Source organism: Crocodylus siamensis, chromosome 10, assembly GCF_052110815.1.
Source record: "Crocodylus siamensis isolate JL-2025a chromosome 10, ASM5211081v1, whole genome shotgun sequence".
NCBI classification, from domain to species: Eukaryota; Metazoa; Chordata; order Crocodylia; family Crocodylidae; genus Crocodylus; species Crocodylus siamensis.
The window spans coordinates 5,314,282-5,327,114 of NC_143404.1; the positions used below are offsets into that span (position 1 = coordinate 5,314,282).

At 42.6% G+C, this 12,833-nt stretch overlaps 1 protein-coding gene across 3 annotated transcripts in view; it reads right to left on the reverse strand.

Annotated features, from left to right (window-relative positions):
* MAML1 (mastermind like transcriptional coactivator 1) overlaps positions 1-11,009 on the reverse strand; it is a 29,530-nt gene extending 18,521 nt beyond the window's left edge. The window contains exons 1-2 of one of the 3 annotated variants that reach the window (XM_090064694.1): positions 10,499-11,009; positions 162-1,577 (exon numbers count right to left, since the gene is read on the reverse strand). In XM_090064694.1, the coding sequence (XP_089920820.1) occupies positions 162-1,577; positions 10,499-10,843 (1,761 nt within the window). In that variant the 5' untranslated portion in view covers positions 10,844-11,009. Of the gene's footprint in view, positions 1-161; positions 1,581-4,417; positions 4,642-10,498 lie in introns of those variants that run through there. The other 2 variants (XM_090064693.1, XM_090064695.1) reach the window with 2 other exon arrangements.
* Between the last annotated feature and the right edge of the window lie 1,824 nt (positions 11,010-12,833).

Genomic DNA, 12,833 nt, shown 5'->3' on the forward strand with positions numbered 1-12,833 from the left:
TACTCTTGTATCCTTGTTCCTCCTTGTTAAGTAAAAACCTGGGATCTGAAGTAAACTGTTCTGAAATAGCAAGTAATTTGCATACTAGCTCCACCAACCCACATTCTTTCATATATCATAGACCTGGTACTGCACCACGATAAAATAATCCTAACCTTTACCTGACTGTGCGGTACTAGAGGTCTGTAGGCAATATTTCCAGACTTCTGTTTCATCAGGAACATGCCATTTTGTTCTTCACCCATATGAGGCAGTGAAGGCTGTGGGCGTTGCTGCATATAGGTCAGCATAGGTGCCTTGTTCTGACCAGATACCGTAACTCCTTGTTCACACTCTGCTTTATAATGTGTAAGCGGTTTTGTGTTGCCATAGTCTAGCATGGAGCCTTGGCTGTTCACGGGGTTCTGGTTCAGGCTGTTTGGCTGATGACCCATCATATTCACATGGTAATTGCTACCAGCTCTGGGGGAATTCTTATTTGCCATATTGGGCATCACAAGTTTCTGGTTATTGAAGTCCTGCTGGTAAACTGAAGGGCTGGAAGGATTCTCCATGGTGTAGGGGACACCCAATGGGCTATGAGAAGGCCCAGACTGCTGCCAGTTGGAAATCTGACTGGTCTGGTGGACCTGCGATGCCTGCTGTTGGTTCTGCAACATCTGGTCTCTCTTCTGTTTGGCAGCTATCTGCTGGAGTTGGTGAGAAGACGACATGTCTTTGGCACTTCCTGTGCCCTGTCCAGATAGTAATACATTGGGCAGAGACCTTTGCACATTTTGAGACTGGTTTGATCCCTGTATCATGGATTGGTTAGGATTTTCAGTCATTGGCTGACTAGAAGGCTGGAACATAGTCTGAGAGCCACCTACTGCTGGAGAAGCTGCACTAACAGGGACAGAAGAAGCTCCAATAAATGCTGAACCTGAAGAGGTGGATCTTACTTGTGGAGATCCCATCTGTTCCTGCTCAAAGGCTGCTGGGGAAAATTCAGTCTTTATGTTAATGTCTTGTGGCAGTGGAGTCTGTGCAGCTGAATTTGAAGAATCTGCATCTTTCTTCTCTTCAAAATCTTCATTAAATAGATCCTTCATGTCTTCATCGGGCACTGATCTGTTAAGTTCATCAATAAGTTCCTTCCATTCTTGCTCATTGAGATTGAGATCGGGCATCAAGTTGTTTTGAGATATAGAACTCCCAGCCCCAGCAATCATACAAGGAAGATCATCCACTGGCTCTTGCTTGAGCTCTTTGTTCAAACCCAAAGGAAATGAGTCATCATTATCACTACTTCCATTCAGCTGGACGTTAGAATCCGGAAGACACTTTTTGCTGATGCCATCAAGTCCCATTGAATGCTTTCCATTGAGATGTAAAGTATCTCCACTGGAAGATTTCTTGTCGAGTTGATGCAGCGGAGATACAGGAGGCATGCCATTGGAGGAACCACTTACCCCACCAAGACCATCATCACGACGTAACTTCTTGGACACAGAAAACATGTCCCCATATCCATTCTGCTGGTCTCCATTCTGAGGGGAGGCAGCACTATCAAGTTTTCTTTTCACAGTCTCATGGAGCTGCTGAAAGAGAGAACATTTTAATGATTTAATACATTTCACGGAGCAGGACCATTTTTTCCCATCTTATCAACAGCTAGCTAAGCTTTGAACACAAGAGCAGCTTCTAAAATTGGGGAGCAGGTCTTTCATCTGCTGTTGAGCTAGTTCTTTTGCAAACCATTGCCAAGGAAATCTTCTTAAGGAAGACTGCTGATTTAAATACAGCTGTAAAGGCCTAATCCAAGTCATAAACTCCTCCTCAAATAGGGAAAAAAGGAAGTAAGCACCACTGAAAACAGAGAGAAAAATCTCATTTATAGAAATAGCTATTACACCTTTTCTTCCTCAAAATTAACATGCTGATGTGTGTTAAACTGCATACCTTTGGATATGCAGAAAAAGCATCCTCTGTCAAAATTACATGGGCAGCATCTTATTAGAAGCAGGAGAGGGTCTGACTGTAATATAAAGCCCTTTAAAAACTGGCCTCAGATGTATACACTAAAGGGAAAGGCTTGTCACTGGAAACTCTTCAGACCTGGGAGCCATAATTTCAGCACTAAACAAAATTAGCCCTTTGGTAAGTCTTCATATATATCTCATGGTTAACTAAAACAATTCTAAGATCAATTCTATATTACACTAAAATGAAATTCAGTTACCTTTTTCCTCTGCAAGAATATTTAATTCCCAATGGCTAGCATACCCCCATAACCAACAAAAGACCATATTATTTTGTATGTTCATATTCAATATTAATCTGACTCATCAGACAGTAAATACAAACTGTCTTACTTCACAGTGCCACCTGGAAGCAAGTAGAGGGAACAGCATCAAAGTCTATTCAACCTTGCTACCCTCTACTCAGCTCATCCTTCTGGGCAACATTCTTTTGAGTCATAAAGTTTACCAAACCAAGTACTCTATACAAAGCTTCAAAAGGCTATTATTTCATGCAACAAAGATAAAGAACACTCTTTTCCAGTAAAGACCATCAACTTGTGAATAAGCTGTGTTTCAATGAGAATGGGACTTTTGGCGATTGGTGTGGTACGCTCACTATATGCAAACCTGTAGCATAACCACAGTATAGACTGAGGGCTGGAGGTGTTGAACAGGAAGGCTTCTGATCATCCCCTAAGCTGACTGCCAAGATTCCTACAGAGAGCAATCAATGGAGGTGGCTGAAGAGCCCCACTAAGAGCCATCTGTTTGGGAGGCTCACTACGTAAGAAACAGGGCTGCCTTTCTTGGTTTCTACATTAATCGGGGTCTCCTTATTCAGCCCACTGCTCCTTGTTCTTGAGTGGGATAGAGTCTCGACCAAGAAGTAAACTCCAATCTCCCACCACACCACCCAAGCAGAATCCTACATGTAGGGCTAGCATAAATTATCAGAGGAACTATGTAGCATTTTTATCTAGACAGCAACACATGTTGATCTAGGAACTGCAGGATTAGCCTGGAATTAACCTCTCAAAATGGTAGACCAGAATTAGTTGACAGCTGAAGTAGTATTGCTTGCTTTGAGGTTGTGCATGGGCAGGAGGTGAGCCATATTTTCATCTGTGAACAGAATTTGGGTTTTGTCAGACTCAGAGTGTGGAGCCACTACTGATGTTCACTAGTGGGGAGGAAGGAGCATAGTTTGAGGGGAAAACTAAAATACTAAGTTGTCTTGGCCTGACTAGTACTATAGGTCAGCAACAGCATACAGCAGTAGGTATAGGGTAAACTGTTCAAGCCTGGGCTTGAAGGAAAAGTTGAAACCTTATGTTAAAAAAAAAAAAAAAGGCAATTAAAAGAAGTATTAAAAACTCTGATGGCTGTTTCCATATATTCTTCCTAAATAATTTACCAGGAAAAACTCAGTTCAGATGCACTTCATTTTTCAGCAGATTTCTATTGTTTATTCAATTTTCCAGCTGGGATAATTGAAACTCAAGGTAGATGAATAACTTGCCCAAGGTCACGTAATGAGTCAAACATACAGCTCAGATTAGAAACAGGATCCTCCTTTGCTGCAAACCATTAGAAGACACCACTCCCAATATTCACATGCAGGTACCTCCAGCAAGACCTGAAGCCCTAAAACCAGTGATCTTTTAACTATTCAACATCTTCCTCCCAAAATGAAAGCAACTTCTCCTGTAAATACAGAGTATGCCAACATTGCAGCTTGTGTTGTCGTTAACTTCAGATTTAATTATGGAGGATGTCTAAGAGAAGCCACTCTTTCACCTCAAACTACTTAAATCGTTGCCCCAAAATTAAGTTTTAGAAAAATAAATATAACACTCACAAAAATTACCTACCAAGAGTGGGATTGGGATGCGTTTGTTCTCGAGAACTCATTAAGACACTTAACACCTTGCTTAGTCTCTGCTAAACCAAAGGACATTCAGAAAACATCTGGCCTATGTACAGCATCCTGTACAAATGCTGAAGAAAAACTGCCTACCACTTGTTAGTTATTACTGGCATCAACACACAAAGGTTGAGCCTCAAAGGCATCTGGCTAAATAAGACCCTGGGTTTTGTCTTATCTACAAGGTATTCATTGAACTGAGCTGCTTGTTGGTTTAGTCGTTACTTTAAAAAGCCAAAGGTACATATAGATGTATAGAGTTTCCCACAGCAAGGCAGAACTATGAAAACTGCACTGCTCCCCCCTATTCCCTATGTATGTGAAACCCAAAGACCTCATAATCAGTAAACTGGATAGTGTCTTTACAAGCTATTCAAATGCATCTAGTATGATCAACAACTTCTTTAAGGGAAGACTAAACTCTATTTTCCAAACTATATCTCCATTCCTGCCTTCTACTAGAAAAAGATCCATTTGCCAAATCACTTACAGTGCCAAGATCTGCGCTTCTGCTTCGTGTGTTTGGTTCCAAGTAGAGCCAGTTTAAAAAAACCCTAGCAAGTAAGAGATGAGTCAGACAATAAACTCCATGAACATGCAGCCCCACCAAAAAGTTCTCCAGGCTAGAAAAACCAGTTCTATTACGAAACTCCAGAAGGAACAGCAACATTCAAAAATAAGTCAGTACAACTATTAGTGTGTTAAGGAATTCCCTTTACACTTTAAGTCTGTTAGCCATTACCATGATAGGTGTAATGGCTTTTTGGCATGCTGCTCATGATTTTTTGTAGCAAGATCAAACTATTTCACCAATAAAACAACACTAAGCCAGAGATCCTCACTGACAGAAGACCAGAGTTAGATTTCCACACCTGATCTGTATTCCAGTTAGACAGACAGTGGAAACAGCTTATTCCATTCTTTGAGAAAAGGAGAACCTCAGAGTTCTCTGTTGCACACCTTCTAGTCAACTCAGACTTGGATTCTTGTACCAGTGCAATGTATTTACCTACTGGTACACTGCATCTATTCTAGGAGTATATATATGTACAGCTACACTACAGTAATGTAAAGAGAAGCATAGATAAAGCTTCAACCCTAAGCTCTACTGAAGTGAAGCAGAGCCCATCCAGCCATCCTTACTAATAGGGCAAACTGCCAAGACAGGGTGCCAACATGGAGTGGGAGGAAGTGACGGGGTGCAGAAACTGGTGGGGAAATGAAATAAAGCAGCAGCAAAAATCCTAAACCTCTAGAAGTAGGTTCTCCAGGCTCCCAGCTCTCCCATTAGTGGATTTGTATGCAAGGATCAAACCTTTAAGGCTGCATATCAGATTATGTGATAATACAAAAATCCATCTTCCAATTGAAAATGTTTTGGCAACTATTGTTATGAATATCCCATAAACTTGTTGAACAAAAGGACTAAAGAAAAAAATACTTCAATTTCTTCTATTTGTTCACTTTGACTATTGCTTTTAAAAATTAAAAATGGGGGAAAATGCCTGCAAAAGTCACATGTTATCTGGTGGTTCAGACATGAAGCACCTGAAACTACTTTTAACTCATTATCTTAAACCAATTAGATTTCAAATTGTACCTTAACAAGTAGATCAATTTTACCTCTGGATAACTAGCTTGAAAGCAAGAAAGAGCTCTCACATTCAACAGCAATTTTAAAATATTAGTCACAGCTGCCTCATCTAACCATTAGATGCTAAAAGGAAGAGTCAACCTGAACCAGATTTTTAAAAAATCTATGGCCAGTCATGCTAATGTTCGCTGTTCTGAGGTTAAGGCAGAAAGCAAGGGCAGCGTGGCACCTTACAGACTAACTAGTTCAAAGGCATGAGCTTTCACAGGCAACAACCTACTTCCTCAGATATTATGAAAGGAGGGGCAGTAAGAGAAGGATCAACAGTTAAGTGTCCTGGCGAGTACCTGGACTAGTTGTTAACTCAGTGTCTCACAAAAGGTTAACTGCCTTGTTCATCTCAATTGATCCTATCAATCTATTCTGGCAGGGTCCCCTCCCCATCCCTTTCCCTTCTGTATAAAACCCTCTCTTTCTGCCAGTTCTTTCATAGCATCTAGCAAAATAGGCTGTTGCCTATAAAAGCTCATGCCTCTCTGAATTAGTTGGTTTCTAAGGTGTTACATTATCCTAACTTCTGCTTGCCTGACTTCAGACTGACATGACTCACCACCTTTCTGAGGTGGGTAAGGATTTCTTTTTCTGCTGTCTGTGGGTTGGTTTGTTTGGGGGTTTTTTTGTTTTGTTTTTTGTTTTTGTTTTTGTTTTTTTGTTTTTTTTTTTACACACTTGTAGTAAGTTTCATCCTTGCTAACCCCACCCCCCTCCCCCCAAAAAAACAACTTTTAAAAAAGGGAGAAAACGCCCCCTTTTTAGAGTCCAAGATGCAATATTTCAAATATGCTTAACCTTGTTTTTAATTAATTGTTAACTGTATCCCTTTAACTTTTTCTGTACAAACTGTATGTGTAATGTTTCAGCTATAGAATTAAGTTACGTTCCAAGCACCTGTTGTTACTACTTTTTTACATTCGATATTTCATAAGGAAAATAGCTTGCTGTAAATATGAAGATATAATGACAGTCAATATAACTTCCCCAACAGTAGGGAAGTTAACCACACTTGCTCCACAGTCAAAGAAATCAGTGTTCACCTCTTGGCAGGAAACAAATGTTACAACCACCTTTTACGATGAATCTTCTTATAAGTAGCAGTACTATTCTAGTAGTACCTAGAAGCGCCTGCTGAGGCCACAGCTCCATTGTGCTAAGAACCACTGACTCGCTCAGGGCTAAACTGCCCAAGAAGATCTTTCTGAGCTGGAAGAGAGATGCAAATGTCAGAGGGTACAAACACTCCAGAAAAAAATCACTTTTTAAAACGGATAACACCCTACCCATTTCCTACTCTAAGTGCTGAAATACAAACCGTTTTCATAATATTCGCCCTGCAAGGACAGCATCTTGTTACTAAATACATTCTCACATTTGAGTCTCTGTGCACAGCTGTCTGAATCAAATGGACTGATCTATTTTCAACTGAATGTTTACTTTAATTCCAGAAAACTTCTGTTCAGTAGTTGGGAGGCGACAAGTTATAGAGTAAAGAAGGGCTCCAGATCTGTGTATCTATAAATATCACTGCTGGCACTGGTCAGGAGAGTGCTTCTGCCGAATCAAAAAAAGTGTGCTCCGTAAGCAGTAATGCTGGCTCCTCTACCTCAGCTGAACTACATAGCAGCACTGATCACTCCCAGTTCCTTAAAATTTAAGAAACACCACTACAGGTCTTACCAATCTAATAAAGGGAAAGGCTTCAAGAATGAAGAAATAAATACCTTGGACCAAAAAAGGAGACAAAAAGGAAACCTGTCTTAGTTGTTGGGCAACAAGCTAATGTTCAACAAAAATGAACAAGGATGGCAAGACTACATTGCACTGTTACAGTAGGCTTGCTACAAATTATCTTCATATATTTATTGTCTTTTATGTCAGGAGATACCTGGAGATCAGAAATGTGGATTGGTTATCTACCACAGCTAACAGAAAAAAGGTTTTAGGTAAGTCAAACTGACATGCAATCAGTTAAAGTTTTTTTTGTTTCTTCAATAATAAAACTTGCTAATCCAATCCTGAAAGGTGTCATTTGCTTTCTGTTGTGGTTCTAGATCTTAAAGTCAGGACACACACATTTTTTGCATTGTTTTGAAGTTATATATATTATAAACACACATAAATAAAAAAACCCTGTAAATTTCACACTCAGCTGTGCCAGAAAAATACTAATAGTGAAAGAAAAATGTTATGGGATAGTCTGCCCTAGAAAACAGAAGAAAACCCCACCACCTGGGTATTTAAACAACGCACTGGAAAAAGTAAGAACAGGAGCCCTGGATCAGAAGTTAAAACACATCTCTTCTTCCTGTTTCAAGTCTTCCTTTTTCTACTTGCTATTTCTCTAAACATTTTTCTGACCCTGGTGACAATCTCCTCTCTTTAAGTTTCTTCATAAAGTGGAAAAGAGTTAAGTCTAGAATTAAAACATGAACAATCAATTTAAAGGAAACTTTACATTTTTAAAAACAGTTGAATCACTATTTCCCCTTTTCCTTAACTTGCAACTGTTTTCTTCCAAATAGAGAAAAAGTGGCACATACCATCCAGAAGTATCTTTCTTTTGTAACTATATAGTCCTCCTGATCTGTGCACTAGCTCTCCTTAGCTGGCAAGCAGACAATGGATGAAGGTGACCCATGCTCATATTTGTGCTCCCATGTCTGCTGCAATTTCAGGATCTAGAGCAGATAAATGACTAATGGATAAAGCACTTGAGTCTGACTTTTGTCCTATGTGGGAATCAATAATAATAATTACAAAAACCCACATAATAAGCCACAAAAAAGGAGGTACTTTCTGTAAGGTGTTTCCATGGAGCTTGTACCAATGAAGCTCTGTGTAAACTCAGACTCTTAACAGCAGCTCTGGCTGTTTCATTGCTCTATTAATTGTTCCAACAGCACTATTTTAAAGTACAAATGCTCTGAGTATTTTAAAACAAAATGTTATGAACCAGAAGATTTAGTGAGTGTTCAATAAAATAAATTGCCATGGGATGCGCTGTCTTGATAATTGTAATTTAACTGTTTGTGCTGAAATACAAAGCTTGCTATTAAATTATATGCTAAAGAATTAAACAAACAAACAAACCCTCTTAACATATTACAGCAGACACGGTCCCTCAGGTACCTTACATATTCCTTATTTTAAGTTGTTTGCCATGCAACTCAACTTTTACAACCAAGTAACAAGATGATGAATCAGCAGCAATTCAACTTACAGTCATGTATCCTAGGAAGGAAACAACAGGCCTGCACGCGGAAGAGTCATTCATACACTAAAACCCTCCTCTGTTGTGTAAATTGGCTGCTAGCAGCAGCTTCCTGTACAAGAAGGGTTTCCCCAGATGTGCAGCGAACTTCAAAACCACACAATGATTGTGGGGGAAATTTAGAGAGTCCTCATTATAATGCAAGCTAATGAGATCAAATCCACATCCACAACAATTGAAAAGAAGTGCCAGCAATGAATTAGAAGCAACTTCTTTCAGAGACTTTACAGGGAAGTGTGTGCTGAAAAGTCTAAGCCAGTAGATTCAAATGTGTTTAAAAACAGGTACTCCATCTGTTACCTAATGAACTCAATGAGCCACACAAGAATGCTTTATAGCCTAGTCTCAAGCAAGCATAAGCCTTATCACTTCTCAAACAGTACAACAAAAGTGCAGGTCTTGTGTGTTCAGCCACAAGTCTATATTTCAGGCCTGTATACCCAGCCTGGTAACTGAAGCTAACCTGAAAAACTTTAGAGAGGAACAATACAAGCTGTACCTTCCCCTCTCTTCAAGGACTTTCCATTTTGGCACTGAACTAAATTTCATATAACCACAAGCATTTTATCCTTCAAAAGGTACATGTATACAACCACCCAAAGCTCTTTATTGGAGGTAAGTTCAAATACCTGTAAAAAAAAACAATATACTGCGGTTCACATTGCAACCTCAAAACATGTATAAAACACTTACTGGTTGCAAGTAGAGACTTCAGATTTGGTGGCATTTCACATCCCTTTTACATTGGTATAAATTACTAAACAAACTATAAAAATGAGAATCACGTTTTTGTTTTTTGTATTTTGCTCCAGATCCACACATCCAGAGCATGCGCTGCAATCCCCTTTGCAACTTCATTAGAGGCTGTATAAAGGACTAAGAGTTATTTTAAGTACTGAGCATCATATTGATATTTCAATCATATTAGACTCTACTTCCAAAGAATTCACCTGCAATCCAAAAGGCCACTTAAAAAAAAGAAGGACCATGACTACTGTGCTGAGGTATGATGCGAATCGAGGCAGGACCAAGAGGATATGGTTTCAAGATGCCTGCAACTTAAACAGGTACAAACTTATGTCGCATTCCTTACTCAAACCTAATTGCTGCCAGGAAGCGAGCAAGTGCAGTTTTACTGAAGACCCCATCGCCGCTCAAACTGAGACCTGAAAGTGGCATTTCACAGAAATATGCTCCCCTGCTTCCTGAAAGCTTGTGATTAATTTTTTTTCTTTTCTGGACAAATATCTAATAAACCGATTCCTTACAACCAAGAGGCAAAACCTAGACACCTTCTGCTGCTTCATGCCCTCACAGCGCTGATCCTCCTCGGAGGGCCCAGAACCAATGGCCCGACCCCGACCTGCCCGAAGAAAGGAAGTTCAGCCCGTCTGTGGAGCTGCCTGTGCGCCTGGCTCTGGAGCAGGGTGGCAGGCAGCCCTTCCCGGCCAGGTGTCACAAGGCTCCCGGGACAAAGGACAACGCGGAGGTGAGCGGCGGTACCTGGCGAGGAGGCAGCAGCCCTCTCCGCACTCCGTCCATAGGTGCCAGGGGAAGCGGAGCAGCTGCCAGCTGGGCACGGCCTGGCCTGCCCTCGCCCTGGCCTCCCCCTCCCCTGCGGCCCGGCCCCGCCCCGCCCCCCGCCGTACCGCGATCAAGGTGGTGCTGCGGCCGTGCTGCTGCTCGCTGCTGGCCGCGTCGCTGTCCAGGCCGTTGGCGCCGGGCCGCTCGGCGGCTGGGGGAGGCGGCGGCGGCGGCGGGGGCGGCTGGCGGTGCTTGCCGGCGCGCTTGGCCTTGGCTTGCAGGCAGCGCTGGTGCAGGGCGAAGGTCTGCTGGCGCTCCAGCTCCAGGCGCTCGGGGGACACGGCCTGGTAGCGCGACTCGCAGGCGCTGTGGTGCCGCCGGCACAGCTCGATGCGCCGGCGCAGCCGCTCCATCACGGCGCTGTGCCGCGGCACCACGAACTCCGCCATGGGGCAAGGGGGCAGCACCATGGGCCGCACGCCCGCCGGCTTCTCACCCCGAGCCCGCCATGGCTGGGCCGCCGCGCCGCCTCCCCTGCCGGCCTCAGGCGCGGGCCCCCTGGCGCCCCATTGTTGTCCGCGCCGCCGCCATCTTGAAATTGTTTTTCCCCTCAAGAGCCGAGTTCAGGCGATGGGGGCGGGGCTTCCTGGGTGGGGGGAGGTGTCGCGTCACGGCGGCGGATGGGCAGCGGGCGGGGCCAATGAGAGGGCGGCGGAGCGGAAAAAGGGGCGTCACTTCCGCTAGGACGGTCGCCGAAGACCGTTTAAAAGGCATTGGTGAGGAAGGGGCGGGGCGGACCGAGAGCGGCCAATGAGGCGGCCCGCGTGGCGAGGCGAGGGTTGATTGACACCTGGGGTGGACGGGGAGAGGGGAGCAGAACTGGACTCTGGTTGTAAATGAACTCTGTAACGAGGGAGGAAAAAAGTGAAAAACCTTATAAACAGAGGACAGTAAAGCATTGCAGATCCTTGCACTTAAAGTTTGGGGTTTGCTTTTATTAAGACAAAATTTTGCAAAAAAACAAAAAAACCACCCTTAGTTTAGTTGCAAGGATTAAGGCTTTTGGCCCCCCACCCAAAAAAAAAAACCCCAACACAACCCAACCTTAATTTTTGCAATTAAAAGGGGGAGGAGGGGGAAGGGGTTGCAAAATTTTGCTCTAATAAAAGCAAAGCCATGATCCTTGCAATTAAAGTTTTTTGGGATTTATTTGCAAAGTGTTGGTCTAATAAAAGATGATCTCTCTAGTAGAGGTCCTGAAAGCATTCATCCTCCTTTTCCAGGTAGGGAAAAAAGTGAAGCAACCCACCGCTCTGCCCCAGGCCTAGGAAAGGGGAGTCCTAAACTAGTGCTTGTTTTTAGCTTTAACTGGGAAGCTGCTTGTTTTACAGAAGCAAGAAGGAAGTGTACCTTCCTTCAAGGGCTGGGCCCACTCACCTGGATGAGCCAGGAATGACTGACATGAGTGTAGATCTCATTCAGGGCCTGCGTTCTCCCCAGTGCTTCCTGCATCAGGTCATTGCTCACACTCCCATTTTAATGCAACACACAGGAGGCATGAGCAGTTGGCAGTTTGTGCATCCTTTGCTGTACCCTAGTGGTAGCTTTTTATATGGGTATTTACCATAAAGGGTTCTTGGCACAGCATGTCACAAGTACTTCAGTCCAGCAGTTTTGGAATAGTCATCATCATGTCTGCTAAGAAAAAAGTGACTTTATAATTTACTTTCCCAAGGAATGGTACAAATGGGAAAGTTACCTGACTTTGAGAAGGAGTAGTGGTACAGACTGAAGTACAAGCAAACTCCACAAATTGCAGAAAACAAACTCTAAAGAGGGAAAGTGGTAGGAGCAGCAGCCAACAGAGCTCAAAAAAAAAAAAAAAAAAAAAAAAAAAAAAAAAAAAAAAAAAAAAAAAAAAAAAAAAGTTAAGTCAGGAATGCTTAAATAAACTGAGCTGCATATCAGGTATGCATCAGCTAGAACTTTTATACTGATTTAGAGTCCATGCTACAATTTTAAATTTTGTTCTAGGAGCCACCGAAAAGGACAACAAAAATTCCAGTCGCTTGATAAACTCCCCCCACCACAGCTGTTGCTCACCCATCTGTTAAGAAGGGTGTGACCAGCCAGCAACTCTTGCTGACTCAGCTCACAGGGAAGTAAAATGCTGGGTTCCAAGTACAGCAGCAATGACTATTCTTAGACCTCTCGGACCCCTTTGGGAGAGACAGCCCAAAGATTGTGCTGATGTTGAGCAAGTGAGGGGAAAGAAAATCCAGTTATAAAATATGAAATTGTATAGGCAAGTGGCCAAGTTTCTGTAACTTTACATTGGTTCAAACCATTTTCAACCTGACAGCAGAACTAAGAGAATGGTATGGAAGTCTGAGCAAGAATAGGGTAATATTGCAAACCCGCCCAAAGGGAAAAATCAGGACTAAGTCCAAGTCTCTCACC